General features: G+C 53.0%; 1 protein-coding gene across 2 annotated transcripts; it reads left to right on the top strand.

Moving 5' to 3' along the window:
- Window positions 1–16: 16 nt before the first annotated feature.
- Window positions 17–13,519, top strand: PLD2 (phospholipase D2). 2 transcript variants are annotated; one of them, XM_020913032.2, is made up of 25 exons: window positions 17–396; window positions 950–1,059; window positions 1,146–1,276; window positions 1,379–1,521; window positions 1,954–2,059; window positions 2,152–2,217; window positions 2,337–2,395; window positions 2,557–2,649; window positions 2,749–2,901; window positions 3,921–4,070; window positions 7,154–7,237; window positions 7,380–7,458; window positions 8,232–8,342; window positions 8,526–8,696; window positions 9,062–9,188; window positions 9,399–9,517; window positions 9,603–9,716; window positions 9,874–9,978; window positions 10,190–10,278; window positions 10,398–10,511; window positions 10,699–10,748; window positions 11,027–11,161; window positions 11,389–11,542; window positions 12,443–12,557; window positions 12,799–13,519. In XM_020913032.2, the coding sequence occupies exons 1-25, from the start codon at window positions 113–115 to the stop codon at window positions 13,021–13,023; spliced, it is 3,087 nt and encodes a 1,028-aa protein (XP_020768691.2). In that variant the 5' UTR covers window positions 17–112; the 3' UTR covers window positions 13,024–13,519. The 2 variants fall into 2 exon arrangements, with proteins under 2 accessions (XP_020768691.2, XP_020768692.2); XM_020913033.2 differs by lacking the exon at window positions 8,526–8,696.
- Window positions 13,520–15,966: the final 2,447 nt, after the last annotated feature.

Here is a 15,966-nt window from a genome sequence, read left to right as displayed (position 1 = left end):
GGAGAGGACCCGGGGGGCTGGCGCCTGAGTGGAGGAAGGTCGCTGAGCGCCCACTGGGCATAGTCCGGGCTCGCGCGGACCGACGACGCGGGACAGACGGACAGCCAGGCTGATGGCGCCGCACGGCTTCGAGAAGCGGGCGGCGCGGTGCAGCAGAGCTGAGGGCGGCCCCGCGTCCCGACTGCGCGCAGGACGCCGGGGCGGGCCGAGGGCGGCGGGGGCGGGACAGGACAGACGAGAATCCCGCGGAGGTGAGGCCGGGGGCCCGTCCCGCCCCCGAGGGCAGGCCCTGAGCGCCCGCCCCGCCCGGGCCCTCTGGGGTGTGGACTCCAGCTCCGGCTCTGCTCCGCTGCCTGCGCTCGCGAAGCCGCGCCGCCGCCCGCTCGGGCTGTCCGGGTGAGGGGGCCGGGGAGGGGGCGCCGCGGAGGTCCCGGGCCCAGGAGATCTGGCGGGGACAGGAATGCGCTCGGGCTGCGGGGCCTCCTGACTCAGCCGCATGCTCAGATTTCGGGGTTTCTTTCCCGGGCGGGGAGCGCTTAACTTCCTCATTCCTGCCTGGACCCCTTCTTCCAGCTGCCTTGGCCTGACTGGAGACCCGGCGGCTCGGGACCCCTTGCAACAACCCCCCCCCCCCCCCTCCCCGGGGCCCCTTCCTCTGCCCCGCTTCGGGGCCATCCGGGCCAGGCCGGTTGTTCCTTGGCATCCTGATTAAGGAACAGGAGGCGGGGCTCGGGCTTTCTGGATGAAGGATCAGAGATAGGGGATGGAGATTAGAGGCGAGTTGGCAGGGCTGTGCGGACCGATGGATTCTAATCAAAGAGAGATTAAGAGTCAGCGGGAGCCGGATGGGGGAAAGCGGGGGACCTGGGGAGACCGAGGGCCGTGGGGGTGGGATGGGGCGTAGAGTTCTGGAGCAGATCACCGTTCTGAGGCCTCCCCATATTCCCAGGATGGCGGCGACCCCCCAGAGCCTTTTCCCCTCTGGGGATGACCTGGACTCCAGCCAGTTACAGATGGAGCCCGATGAGGTGGACACCCTGAAGGAGGGAGAGGACCCAGGTACACAGGGAGGATGGCCTCGGGGAGAGGAGGAGGAGGGCTGAGACCTCCTGGAGTCCACGTTCTTCCACTTTCTTTCCCACCAGCCGACCGGATGCACCCCTTTCTGGCCATCTACCACCTCCAGCCTCTGAAAACGCACCCCTTGGTGTTTGCCGCTGGGGTCCCTGTCATAGCTCAGGTGGTGGGCACTGAAAGATACACCAGTGGATCCAAGGTGGCTGGGCTGGCCCCAAGGAATGGGGGTGGGGGAGGGCTGGCCAGAGTGAGGGGCTGCCTTCCAACCAGGGAACATCCATTCAGTTCCTCACTCCCCCAGGTGGGCACCTGCACTCTGTACTCTGTCCGCTTGACTCACGGTGACTTCACCTGGACAACCAAGAAGAAGTTCCGTCATTTCCAGGAATTGCATCGGGACCTCCTGAGACACAAAGTCTTGATGAGTCTGCTCCCTCTGGCTCGGTGAGGGGGACAAGGCTGCCTCCTGCGTAGGGCAGCTGCCCCTCACCTCAAGGCAGCCAGGGGTGTCACTGCCCCAGCCCCCGTCGCTGCTTTCTGCCTGTCTCATCCCCAGGCCACAACTGACCCTACCGCAGCTACTTTGCTCCCCCAACTCTGGCCACTGGGCCCCCTCCTCTGACCCCAGTTACCAGGAAACCTTCCCTGTTCAGCTCTGCCTGTCTGTGGTTCTGGGCCAGTATCTCAGCTGGGCTGGATGCCCAAAACACCCTTGGCAGCCTCCCACCTTTTTCTGTCTCCATCCTCAGGGTAGGGGGCATTCCTGCTGCTACCTTCTAGGTCTTCTCGCCTCTTCCAAGTCCCTGCCTCCAGTGCTTCAGGACCCCAGGCACCCAGCCTCCAGCTCCTATTGACCCTCGCTCATCCCTTCCACAGTTTTGCTGTTGCTTCATCTCCAGCCTCAGAGGGAGACAGCAGAGAGATACCCTCTCTACCCCGAGCAGGTCCTGAGGGCTCCTCCAGACGTACCTCTAGCAAGCAGGTGGGACCAGACACCAGGTCCTCTGGGAAGGTGTTTGGGTACAAATGGCTCTGGTCCCATCCGTCTCTCTGTCTCCCATCCCTTCACTTCAGAAATACCTGGAGAATTATCTCAACCGCCTCCTGACTATGTCTTTCTACCGCAACTACCATGCCATGGTAAGTTCAGGGGCTGACGCCAGGTCTCTTGAGATGGATTGGGGGCAGAGGACCAGGGTTGGTAGGATTTGAGGGACTGACAATGAGTCTCTCCTCTGAGCCTTTTTCTTCCTCTGCAGACGGAGTTCCTGGAAGTCAGTCAGCTGTCCTTCATCCCAGACCTCGGATGCAAAGGACTGTGAGTGTCTGACACTCTTCACCCACCATCTGCCAACGTCTGAATCTCTCCCTCCCCGAGAATAGGGAAAGCAGGGCAGGGTGGGCTGGGGGTCTGACTTTATCCCCACAGGTTTGAACCCTGGATCCCTCTCCAGCACCTCTTCCTGGTTTTCCCCACAGGGAGGGGGTGATCCGGAAGCGCTCAGGTGGCCACCGCCTTCCTGGCCTCACCTGCTGCGGCCGAGACCAAGTTTGTTATCGCTGGTCCAAGCGGTGAGGGCTGAGCAGAGTGGCTGGACAGTGGGTGGGGGTGAGGAAGGAGATCCCAGGGTGGGGGGGCATGAAGGCACGGCTGTAGCCCTTCCACTTCAGGTGGCTGGTGGTGAAGGACTCCTTCCTGCTATACATGTGCCTCGAGACCGGCACCATCTCCTTTGTTCAGCTCTTCGACCCTGGCTTCGAGGTGCAGGTGGGGAAAAGGAGTACAGAGGCACGGTATGGGGTCCGGGTCGACACCTCTCACAGGTAAGGCCTCCCTGGTGTGGACAGGCATCTGGTGAGTGAAGAGCAGCCTGGGGCCCTAAGGGGAGATGAGTGGAAGAGACCAGGGAAGAGAGGAAGGTGTTTCCACCCCACCCCTCCGGAGATGGCCATGATTTGGAACCAGGGAACACTCTAGCCAGATGCTTGGGGCTGCTCCTAGAGGCTGACCCAGAGCTTTCTCTGGGGTTGAGGGGGTGTGGGAACAAACAATAGGTTCCCTTGCTTGCTCCCTCCCTCGGGGAGAGGGCGGAACGAGCTGCTTCCTTATGTGGGATGAGGGTAGGGATATGTCCAGAGGTCAGGCTGGAGGGGTGGGTTAGTGTTTTGCCTCTTCCTTAGGTGGTGTTGCATTCAGGGGGCATGCACTACCCTGCCTTTGCTCTGGGCTTTGCAGAAGGGGCAGTTGGGTTTTTGGTCTCTTTGTATCTTTTGTCCAAAATTTGCCCTAACTACATGTACACAGTTTTTATTTTTTGTTTTGTTTTGCACACAGTTTTTAGTCCCATATAGTTTCTTTGTGTTTTGTTGCTCCAGGAGCGGTGGGTCCAGGTGCAAGCATTGCAGCAAAGGGTCCCAGGTCCCAGGCCAGTCTTGGAAGGGCTTTTGATGCAAAGAAAGGGCACTCTGCCCATTCATTTATTCATTCAATAAACTTGAGGGAATTTCCTGCTGATCCAGTGGTTAAGACTCCATGCTTCCACTGCAAGGGGCACAGGTGTGATCCCTGGTCAGGGAACTAAGATCCCACATGCCATGCTGCATAGCTCACCCCCCCAAAAAACAAACAAACAAACAAACACAACAAACTTGAGCAGCTGGCACAATACTAAGTGCCAAGAACCCAACTGTGAATAAGACAGATGTATGCCCTGTCCCTGTGAAATCAAGTATGGACTGAGGAAGGAGGTGGGGAAGAGTGGACAGCTAAAGGAGGAGGGTTTCTGGGCCAAGCCAGAGGTATGGAGGGCAAGGATGGTGGTCCATCCTTTGTTCTTGCCCAGGTCCTTGATTCTCAAGTGCAGCAGCTACCGGCAGGCACGGTGGTGGGCCCAGGAGATCACCGAGCTGGCCCAGGGCCCAGGCAGAGACTTCATTCAGCTGCACCGGCACGACAGCTATGCTCCTCCTCGGCCTGGGACCCTGGCCCAGTGGTGAGACACTGATGTCCTTTCTGAAATTGTCAGTGGTCTTTCACCCTCCTTGGTGTTCCCTGAGTCCTTGACCTTCTCTCTCCTCTGACCCCTTCTGACCTCAGTAACCTACCCCTTTGACCTCCAGTCGCCCCCACCCCCTGACCTTTGATCATTCTGATTCCTCTGATTCCCCTCTGATCTTTCTGAACCCCAAATTAGGTGATCTCTGACCCTGACCTCTCTGACTGACCTCCTGTGACCTTTCTAACCCACTTTCACCCCACTGACCCTCTGTGTTCTCAGAGATCTCAAATCTCTCTGATTCATTCGGTCTATTTAATAAATATTTTCTAAGCACCCATTATGTGCCAGGTCCATGGCAGGGATAAGACACAGTAGGTGATTCGATCATGAAACAGTGCGAATTTGCCATGCTGGCAATAGATACAGAGTACCAAGCATAGAGGAGGGACATCTGCTCTAGTGCAGGATGTCTGGACTAGCCTGCAGAAGGCGGTAACTCTGAGGTTCATGTTAGCAAGATAAAATGAAGGGCGGTTTCTTCAGAGAAGCTAGAAATTGTCTGGCCAGTTTGAGGAGCAGCAGCCAGAAAAGAGTGGAGAAGGGGACTTCCCCTGGAGGACTAGTGATTAAGACTCAGTGCTTCCAGTGCAAGGGGTGTGGGTTCAATCCCTGGTCAGGGAAATAAGATCTTGCCTGCCATGTGCAGCGCGGCCAGAAAAACAAATGTTTGAGGGCCTGATCAGCGCCTCTCCTGCTAGCTAAGGAGGTTAACTTTTATCATAAGCAGAGAGGAGTCATGGAAACAATTTTCCCCCCCTTGGTGTTAGTGTTGAGAATTTTGTGGGTTTTTAAAATTTTTTTTGGAGTTGATTTAAATGTGTTGGTTTTGGATATACAACAAAGAGAACCAGTTATACATGTGTCCACTCTTTTTTAGATTCTTTCCCCATATAGGTCATTACAGAGTATTGAGTAGAGTTCTCTGTGCTCTATAGTAGGTGCTTATTAATTATCTATTTTATATATACTACTGCTAAGTTGCTTCATAGTAGTATATATATTTCAGTCCTGATCTTCCAATTTATCCCTACCTCCCCCATTACCCCCTAGAAACCATAAGTTTGTTTTCTATATCTGTAACTACTTCTTTTTTGTAGATAAGTTCATTTGTACCCTTTTGAAGTTTATTTTTTAACAAAAGAACTGATTGTACAAGTTAGTATGAGCCAGGGACCGTTCTGAGTGTTTTATACTTTGTAGTTGTTGTTTCGGAGAAGGCAATGGCACCCCACTCCAGTACTCTTGCCTGGAAAATCCCATGGGCGGAGGAGCCTGGTAGGCTGCAGTCCATGGGGTCGTGAAGAGTCAGACATGACTGAGCGACTTCACTTTCACTTTTCACTTTTATGCATTGGAGAAGGAAATGGCAACCCACTCCAGTGTTCTAGCCTGGAGAATCCCAGGGATGGGGTCGCACAGAGTCGGACTCGACTGAAGTGACTTAGCAGTAGCAGTTGTTGTTGTTTAGTCGCTAAGTCATGTCTAACTCTTATGCGATGCCATGGACTGTAGCCCATCAGGCTCTTCTGTCCATGGGATTTCCTAGGGAAGAATACTGGAGGGGGTTGCCATTTTCTTCTCCAGGGGATCTTCCCAACCCGGGATTAAACCTATGTCTCTTGCACTGGCAGGCAGATTCTTCCTGCTGAGCCCCCAGGGAAGCTGCTTTAAGGTTATGAACTTACTCCATGACACAGGTACAGTTGTTATCTCCATTTTCCAGATGAGAAAACTGAGTTAAGCAGAAGTTAAATAACTTGCCAAGGTCACGCACCTTGTAAACAATAGATTCAAATGCAGGCAGTCTGGGTCAAGACCCTGCTCTTCACCATCAAACAGAACAGTTACTAAAAGTCTAACAGGGGCTTCCCTGGTGGTCCAATGGCTAAGGTTCACTGTTCTCAATGCAGTGGGCCTGGGTTCTGTAACAAAGAGCCTACATGTCACAACTAAGACCCCCTGCAGCCAAATAAATAAACAAAATATTTAAAAAGTAAATAAAAGTCTAACAATGCAGAACTTGCACAAGCCTTTACCTACCCTCCATACCTTAGTTCTTCCCTACTCCACCTCCCACAAATCCCATTTCTCTCCCCAAAAGTAATCCTGGTGATAGTTTGATATTTATCTTCCCAGATCTTTTCCTGCATATCTCTTCCCAAAAGTAATCTTGGTGATAGCTTGATATTATCTTCCCAGATCTTTTCCTGCATATGTTCATGCACTTGTGCATATATGTTACTTTTTGTTTTAATGTAAATAAGATCATGCGTCCTCTCCTTTGTTTTATTTTTTTTCCCACTTAATACATGTGTTAGAGATTAGGCATTTACATTATTTCCCACTTTCAGTCTTATAAACAATACTGCAATAAACACAATATTTGCCTAAGCATTTAATGGGATGTCTTCCTAGATACAGAATTACTAAGTGCATTTAATGGTATTAGGAAGTATGTACATTTAATATTCTGTTAGATACTGTCAAGTTGTCCTCTAAAAAGGCTATAAAACCAATTTATATCCTCATAGTCTATGAGAATACTCACTCCCCCATATGTTGATACTTAGTGTTACCTGTAATTTTAATTTTTGCCAGAGTGGATTTAAAAAGTTATTTTATTTTAATATCAATTTCCTTGTTTGGCGATGAAATTGAACATCTTTTCAACTATGACTGGCCATTTTCTCCCTGTGAGCTATCAGTTCTTATTCTTTGTTCAGTTGGCTTATATGTCTTTTTGTTACTGATTTGTTGGAACTCTTTATATGTGATGTATTAATCCTCCCGGTCTTTAGACATTTTCTTTATTGTGTCTTTTGTAACTTTCAATTTTATTTAGTACATACTGGCAAATTTATTCCACTTTGAAATATCTGCTACTATCTGACCTCTGTGATCACTCTTGGTCTTTGACCTTGCTGTCACCTCTGACCCATGACTGTCCTTCGGTCTTCACCCTCCAGAGCTTTCTGGCTTCTGACTTCCCTGATCTCCTTGGCTTGGCCTCCCCCCAGGTTTGTGAATGGGGCAGGTTACTTTGCTGCTGTGGCAGATGCCATCCTGCGAGCTCAAGAAGAGATTTTCATCACAGACTGGTGGTAAGTGGGGGAAGAACCTGAGCAAGAAAGGGTGGGTTAGTACCTGCAACAGATGAGCTTTTGGGTCAGAAAAGGAGTGGAAGGGGAGGAGAGGCTGTTGTTGGAAGCTTAGCTTACCCTCACCTGCTGCCCTGAATCCCAGGTTGAGTCCTGAGATTTACCTGAAGCGTCCAGCCCATTCAGATGACTGGAGACTGGACATTATGCTCAAGAAGAAGGCGGTGAGGAGAGTGGTCTGGCTGGAGGGGAGGTATGGTCAAGGGGTGGCTTGTGGGTGGAGACTGATCGGAAGAGACTATAGCATAGCGGGGGGTGGGGGGAGGAGGTAAGGAGTCTGAAACTTGAAGAGGAGGAAATGTACCCATCCTGGTTCAGTCTCCCAAACATCACCTCTTCACTTCCCTAGGGAGAACTCCCTTAGAGAAGAGGACCAACCTCCCTGTTCTTGCCCCTCCTCTCCTTGCTGGAGACTTTCCTCCCAATACCCTATACACTCTATTGTGTTACCGGGGGATGGACATATCTGTCTCTCTCATTGGGCTGATGAATACTACTACTGCAGTACAAGGTGCAGTGTCTGCTATGTTGGGAGCATCCATCGATGTTGATGGATGGGAGGAAAGATACGTGGATGATGGAGAGTGGGTGGGTGAGGGGATGGATAGATGATGGAAGGGGAGATAGATAGAAGGATATGAGGTTGGGAAGGTAGATCCCAGGAGAGTGAGTAGATAGATGAATGATAGATGGTAGATAAGGGGATGAGTAAATTCTTGGGAAGATGGATGGCTCAATAATGCTAGGTATGTGGGTAGATGTGTAGATGGATGAGTGAGTGAGCAGATATATGATATTCAATCTAAGTTTGCTGTAAGCGTCAAAGCAGGGTGTCAGTGGCATAGCACTGAGGATCTCTGGGTGGAGAGGAGGAACATACAGAAATCCTGAGGGTGGGAAAGGGTCATTAGGATCTGATTCCCTCACTGACCACCAGGAGGAGGGTGTCCGTGTGTCTGTACTGCTGTTCAAGGAAGTGGAGTTGGCCTTGGCCATCAACAGTGGCTACAGCAAGAGGGCACTGATGCTGCTGCATCCCAACATAAAGGTGACTCAGGCCCCAGAGACCCCTCTCCTCTGGCCCTCCTCACTACAGTTCCCCATCCTCTCAACCCTCCCTGTCCTTGAACATCTCATCCTCCCATCTTTCTGTTCCCCGCCTCCTCCAAATGCTGCCTCTGGCTTCTCCCACCTACGCCCACCCTCATGAACTCCCCCATACCTGCTCCAGGTGATGCGCCACCCAGACCAGGTGACATTGTGGGCCCATCATGAGAAGCTCCTGGTGGTGGACCAAGTAGTGGCCTTCCTGGGGGGGCTGGACCTCGCCTATGGCCGCTGGGATGACATACACTACAGACTGACTGACCTGGGGGACTCCTCTGAGTCAGCTGCCCCCCAGGTAATCCCCCAAGGCCTTCCTGAGCGCCCCCCAACTCAACTAATGTAAATCCACACCCCTTCCCAGCTGCAGCCTTCCTCTCCAGTCATAGCCTGCATTCAAGGTTCCTAGGCCTTTCTGGGACCCCCAACAACCTGCTTTGAATATACTGACTCAGTTGCCTCCCCATGACCATTACCCATTCCTCTAGGGATTTCAAATGCATCTGAAGGGGAGAGCCTGGGAATCAAACTCTCTCTGTTTCATTCTTCCTCTGTGTGTCTCTCTGTCTCTCCGTCTTCCAGTGCTCCTTTCTTCTCTTTGGCCTGGCTCTGTGTGACCCATGACCTCTCCTTGCCCCTGGCTTGGGTGTGTTCCCCCTACAGCCTTCCACCTCATGCTCAGACCTTCCAGCTACCCCTGACCTCACTCACAACCAACTCTTCTGGCTGGGCAAGGACTACAGCAATCTTATCACTAAGGACTGGGTGCAGCTGGATCGGCCTTTTGATGGTAGGGGGTCCCCCTTCTTCAAAGTCCCTGAGAGCTGGGAGCCGGGGCAGAGGGCGGGCCTGGGTCTGAGGATGGGATGAACTGGGTCAAGGGTAATGCCACCTCCTCTCTGGTCAGCACCTCCTCCCCCCCCCCCCCCACCCAAGTGTTCCCAAGGGACCGTCCCTGATCTCTTCCCTGACTCTCCCGGGACATTCTCCCTCCCCCCAGATTTCATTGACAGGGAGACTATGCCCCGGATGCCATGGCGGGACATTGGGGTGGCAGTCCACGGCCCACCAGCCCGGGACCTTGCCCGGCACTTCATCCAGCGCTGGAATTTCACCAAGGTGCTTGATCCCTCCGAGGCTGGAGGGTGGGCGGGAGCCCGGGGCAGCTAGCCATCTCCCTGACTCTGCCACCCCTCCGCCTTAGACTACCAAGGCCAAGTACAAGATACCCATGTACCCCTACCTGCTGCCCAAGTCCACGAGCACCGCAAACCAGCTCCCTTTCACGCTTTCCGGAGGGCAGTGCGCCACCGTGCAGGTGAGGCTCGGAATCCAGCCCGCCCCCTCCCGCTGCCTTCAGCGCAACCTCCCTTCAGCACTCTCCCTGACCGAGAGCGCCCTCCCGCTCCCGCCCCTGCCCCTGAACGCGTCCTCTCCTGGACTCAGGAGCCACATCCTATCTGTCGTTCCCGCAGGTCTTGCGGTCAGTGGACCGCTGGTCAGCCGGCACCCTGGAGAACTCCATTCTCAATGCCTATCTGCACACCATCAGAGAGAGCCGGCACTTCCTCTACATTGAGGTCTGTCGGGGTGAGGGTGGAGCAGAGAAACTTAGGATATCCTGACAGTGGGCTCAGTCGTTGAGGGCTGGCCTAGCTGGACCTGGAGACCTTGGTAAAGGCTGGACCCAGGGCCGAGAGCCTGGGGATGGGAATTGGCAACAGGGAGCTGAGGGCAGGAACTGCTGACGGGGGCCGGACTGCTGACGTCTGTCATTGGTCCCTGCTCCAGAATCAGTTCTTCATTAGCTGCTCAGATGGGCGGACGGTGCTGAACAAGGTGGGCGATGAGATTGTGGACAGAATCCTGAAGGCCCACAAGTAAGGCAGACCAGCCTGGAATCTGGGGGTTGTGGGTGTGGTTTAAGATAGACTAGAGGGGTGAGAGGAGGGTTGGGGCTTGGGAGACGGGTCACACCTCTGACTCCGCTCCTCCCCAGACAGGGGCAGTGCTTCCGAGTCTATGTACTTTTGCCCCTGCTCCCTGGGTTCGAGGGTGACATCTCCACAGGTGGTGGTAACTCCATCCAGGCCATTCTGCACTTCACTTACAGGTGACCACCGCCCCGCCCCGCCCACCCCAACCCCTGCCAGACTCTGCCCCTCTATGGCCCCATCCTGACCCCTTCTTGCTGGACTGTTGAGGTCCACCTCTTTTCTGACATCCCTCCACCCCACCCCGCCCCACCCCCCCACCCCACCATCCAGTCTCCACCTCCCTCACCGATTCTTTTCGCTCAGGACGCTGTGTCGTGGGGAATATTCAATTTTACATCGTCTCAAAGCAGCCAGTGAGTTCTGGGAGCTGGGGGTTCAAGCCCTGGACCCCCGGGGAGGGGGAGATTGAGGGACTGGAGCCCCAGGGATGGAGGGACGGAGGCTATCATGCCCGCATGCTTCTGTGGTTACTGCCGGAGTCCGTGGTGGCCTATTAGTGCAGAGAGAAGTGTATAGACCAGGCTATATAGGGCTTCTGAAGTGAGGCGGTGGATGGACCAGGACTCCGCCTGCAATGGAGGGCACCTCTCACCTCACTCCCCACCCTGTCCCTCCCGTCCCTTGCTCACAGTGGGGACAGAGTGGCGGAACTACATTTCCATCTGTGGGCTGCGCACACATGGAGAACTAGGTGGGCACCCAATCTCGGAGCTCATCTATATCCACAGCAAGATGCTTATCGCAGATGACCGGACAGTCATCATTGGTCAGTGCTGGGTCCCCAGCAATGAGAGGAGGGTGGGGAGAGGTGGAGCAGGGCCCAACCAGGGGAAATGGGATGGGACTGGGTAATGGAGATCGCAGCTGACGTCCAGTTGGGGATGGAGGCCAAAGAAGGCGTGTTGCCCACAGGCCGGTGCTTGGGTAGAGGTGATGGGGTGGGGTGGGGTTCCCTGGGCTCAGGAAGACACAGTGTGTCCTGCATCCACCCAGGCTCAGCAAACATCAATGACCGGAGCTTGCTGGGGAAGCGGGACAGTGAGCTGGCTGTGCTGATCGAGGACACGGAAATGGAGCCATCCCTCATGAATGGTGTGGAGTATCAGGCAGGCAGGTTTGCCTTGAGTCTGCGGAAGCACTGTTTCAGGTAGAGCCAGGAGGGATGCTACAAGGTGGGAGGAGTTGGAAAGGGGGAGGGTTTGCCCTTTAAACAGGTGTGAGGATTGTCTAGAGGTAGTACTGGATTACTAGTTCTTGTGCTGTGCTAAATCACTTAATCGTGTCTGACTCTTTGTAACCCTATGGACTGTAGCCCACCAGGCTCCTCCGTCTATGGGATTCTCTAGGCAAGAATACTGGAGTGGGTTGCCATGCCTTCCTCCAGGACAGCTTCCTGAACCAGGGATCAAACCTGCTTCTCCTAAGTCTCCTGCATTGACAGGCGGTTCTTTACCACTAGCACCACCTGGGAAGCCCCTTACTAGTACTTACTTAGTACTTGCTTGCGTGCTTAGTTGCTTCAGTACTTAGAGACAGACTAATCCAGTTTAGGGTACCTGCCCCCGGGGATACTAAAAAAAAAAGAGAGAGAGAGAGAGGGAAACAAGTATTTCAAAAATAATTTGGTATTTTTTTTAAAGCATTAAAGTCATCACCAAAGTAGAGACAAATTAAAGCTCTGTTGGACTTGTTTACACTGATTTGATTGTTTAGTGAAAGTGTTAGTTGCTGACTTCTGTCCAGCTTTTTGCAGTTCCATGGACTGTAAGCCCACCAGGCTCCTTTGTCCATGGAATTCTCCAGGCAAGAATACTGGAGTGGGTAGCTATTCCCTTCTTCAGGGGATCTTCCCACCCCAGGGATTGAACCTGGGTCTCCCACATTGCAGGCAGAATTTGTACTGCCTGAGGCACCAGGGAAGCCCTAATTTTACTGTTTAACCATGCATCTATTTTCAATTACCTGGATAGGCCCACCATAACTTTTCTGGTACTCAGGCCCTTGAAGGATCTTAATCTAACCCCACTGGGACCCCTTTCTCCTGCAGCGTGATTCTAGGGGCTGCTGCTTGGCCGGATCTGGATCTCCGAGACCCTGTCTGTGATGCCTTCTTCCAGTTGTGGCAAGGCACAGCTGAGAGCAACGCCAATATCTATGAGCAGGTGTGTGGGGAGAGTGCTGGCCCAGGAAAGTTCAGGGATTATTTTGTCCAGGGCAGGATGGAGAGGAGCCACTTCACACAGCCATTCTCATAAGGAGATGAGGGTCTGGGGGCATCATGGGGTTCAGGGTCAGTGTAGGGGGATATGGTGTGGGGAGTGGGGGCATGTAGCCCGGTTAGGCTTGGACTCTTAGCAGAGTCTCCTCAAGCCTTATTGGCTTCCATGCATCCCCCACCCACAGATCTTCCGATGCCTGCCATCCAATGCCACACGCTCCCTGCGGGCACTTCGGGAGTATGTGGTCGTGGAGCCCCTGGCCACAGTCAGCCCTCCCTTGGCCCGGTCTGAACTCACCCAGGTCCAGGGCCACCTTGTCCACTTCCCCCTCAAGTTCCTGGAGGATGAGTATTTGCTACCCTCCCTGGGTAGCAAGGAGGGTGTGATGCCCCTAGAAGTGTGGACATAACTGCAGCTCCTCTGGCCTGGAAGAGGTCACCAGCCTCTGGGCTACACCGCCTCTGGTTCTTTGCCCCCTAACCCTCAGGACCGGGGCAATGCCTTTGAGACCTAGGGGAGGCAGGCATCCCTGGAGGGGACTAGAGAAGTCACAAAGGATCTTTTTTGGGAAATAATCAAAGAGGACACTCCCAACCCTGGGTTGGGGAGATGGAAGAGGGTCCCAGAGAGCTTCCTCCTCCTTGCTGCCCAGTTCAAACCACTACTACAAAGAAGAAGCAAGATTCCTGCCAGGATGCCTGGGGCCAGCCTCCTACTCTCCCAGCTCATTACTGCCAAGGTGGAGGGAAGGATGGAGTCACTGCTGGCTTCAGCGCCCATGGTGGGCCCATGGTGGGGACGGGTGGGAGGGGGGATGCACATGAACCCCCTCCACCAGCTGCTGACAAAGACACTAACTTTGTATCCGTTCAATGAGCATTTCATAAATAAAAGCCTAGAAAAGGTCCTTGTCTCTTCCTTGGCCGAACTGTGTGTCTCAGCAGCCCCCCAGGCCCACACAGGCCCTTCACCCCCTCTCCCCACCCCACTCCTTTCTTTCTTTGGCTTCATCTCAGCTCTGCTCCACTTGTCTGTGGCTTTTGGAGCCCCATCACTCAGTGCTGGGAAGACCAGGTGTTCACACAGGGCTGCCTGGGTGGGAGGAAGCGTGGACCCAAACCGGGACTCTTGGAGGAAAATGGAGCCTGGGTGCGGCTGCAGGTGAGGGAAGCACCCAGAGAAGGGCCCAGAGGGGCCACACCTTGTTCCTCAAGTGACTGCCCAGGGGAGGCTTAGGGAAGCCCCTGGGAGTCGGTAAGGGTATAGGGGTATAAGGGTATAGGGCAAGGGTACAGGCTTGAGGTCAGGAAGAACTGGGCCCAAGTCTCGGGCTTGTCACTTTTTACCTCAGTGGCCTTGTCAAGTCACATCACTTCTCTGGGCCTTGGTGGTCCCAACTGGGAAATGGGAATGAAAGTAAAAGTGAAACTCGCTCAGTAGTGTCCGATTCTGCGACCCCATGGACTATACAGATCATGGAATTCTCTAGGCCAGAATACTGGAGTGGGTAGCCATTCCCTTCTCCAGGGGATCTTCCAACCCAGGGATCAAACCCAGGTCTCCCGCATTGCAGGCGGATTCTTTACCAGCTGAGCCATAAGGGAAGCTGGGGAAATGGGAATAATACTTACATAACTGTCTTGCTGTAAAGATTCAGTCGTTGACTTAAATATTTATTGAGCACCTGCTCTTTGCCAGACATCATCTAGACCCACAGCAGTGAGTACCACAAAGTCCCCACCCTCATAGGACACAGCTTCACTGTCCAGTACAGTAGCCACCAGCCACATTTGGCTATTTACACTTAAATTTATAGCAATTAGAACTAGGTAAAGATTTAGTTCCTTGCATCAGCCACCAAGTGACCGGGAGCCACTCACAGCTAGTGGCTAGCATACTGGATGGAGACCATTTTTGTCACTGCATAGAGTTCTATTGGTTCGCACTCCTGCAGAGAGAAGAGAGAAAGTACACAATGTTGTGTACAAGAGAGTGTGTTGTTCAGTCGAGTTCCACTCTTTGTGACCCCATGAACTGCAGCATGCCAGGCTTCCCTGTTCTTCATCATCTCCTGAAGCTTGCTCAAACTCACGTCCATTGAGCTGGTGATGCCATCCAACCATCTTGTCCTGTCATCCCCTTCTCCTGCCTTCAAACTTTTCCAGCATTGGGGTCTTTTCTAATGAGTCAGCTCTTTGCATCAGATGGCCAAAGTATTGGAGCTTCAGTTTCAGCATTAGTCCTTCAAATGAAGGACTTTAGGATTGACTGGTTTGATCTCTTTGCAGTCCAAGGGACTCTCAAGAGTCTTCTCCAACACCACAGCTCAAAAGCCATCACTTCTTTGGTGCTCAACCTTCTTTATGGGCCAACTGTCACATCCATACGTAGCTACAAGACAGTATAGAACACACTGGATTGAGGAGGGTTGCCTCCCATGGCAGGTAGAGAGAAAAGGCTAAGATAATGGGTATACAGTGAGAGCTCTTTGAACTGGTGACTTTTACTATTATTATTTTAATATTTGTTTATTTGGCTGCTGGTCTTAATTGCAGCCTGAAGGATCTTCGGTCTTTGTTGCAGCATGTGGGATCTTTAGTTGCAGGATGCAAATTCTTACTTGTGGCATGTGGGATCTAGTTTCCCTGACCAGGGATCCAACCCAGGCCCACTGCATTGGTATCATGGAATCTTAGCCACTGGACCACCAGGGAAGCCCTGACTTTTTTATTTCTCAAGTTGGGTTGTGGGATATAAATTTTATGCGTAATTTTTCCAGATATTTTTGTATATCTGAAATATTTTGCAATTGGAAAAAAGTTTAGCACAGTCCTGGCTCTTGCCCTTCATTCCTCTGGCCTCACCCCTCAATCTCAGAATTGAGCAGGAAGAAACAGAGGGAAAACAGCGAGTACTTTAGGAGGCCTTCCTGGAGGAGAGGTCCTTGTGGATGATGACGTGGAGAGAGGGGATGTTGTGGCTTTGCTCCTATCCTCTCCTTTGAGTGCAGCCCTCTGTTCCTCTGAAAAAGCCATTTCCACACAAGCAATTCCCCCTCCCTTGTATAGCGGTCCCCAAGTACTAATTGGCATTCTGCTAATTAGCCTCATTGTCAGCACTAAGTGCCTCTTTCCCTAGGGGACCATTATCTCATTAACTGTGGGGTGGAGGCAGCAGCTGCCCTGGGACTGGGCCGGGGTAGGTGGGCTTCTGCTTCATACCATCTGTTGGTCTATCTGCTCTGCCCTCATTGGTCATGGAGTTTCTTGAATGGAGACCCCCACAGGGCAGGGAAAAGAGCAGTGAGCTTGCAGTCAGAATTGTTGGCTCTAGACCCAGGATGAAGAAAAGA

This window comes from Odocoileus virginianus, chromosome 17 (genome assembly GCF_023699985.2).
Source record: "Odocoileus virginianus isolate 20LAN1187 ecotype Illinois chromosome 17, Ovbor_1.2, whole genome shotgun sequence".
NCBI classification, from domain to species: Eukaryota; Metazoa; Chordata; class Mammalia; order Artiodactyla; family Cervidae; genus Odocoileus; species Odocoileus virginianus.
This window is presented reverse-complemented; position numbering and strand designations above follow the sequence as displayed.

Coding starts and splice junctions, on each gene's coding strand:
- PLD2 (XM_020913032.2), top strand. CDS start 113: ATGGCGCCGCACGGCTTCGAGAAGCGGGCGGCGCGGTGCAGCAGAGCT. Junction 9,979..10,189: donor GGCACTTCCTCTACATTGAG/GTCTGTCGGGGT, acceptor TCCCTGCTCCAG/AATCAGTTCTTCATTAGCTG. Junction 11,162..11,388: donor TGACCGGACAGTCATCATTG/GTCAGTGCTGGG, acceptor GCATCCACCCAG/GCTCAGCAAACATCAATGAC.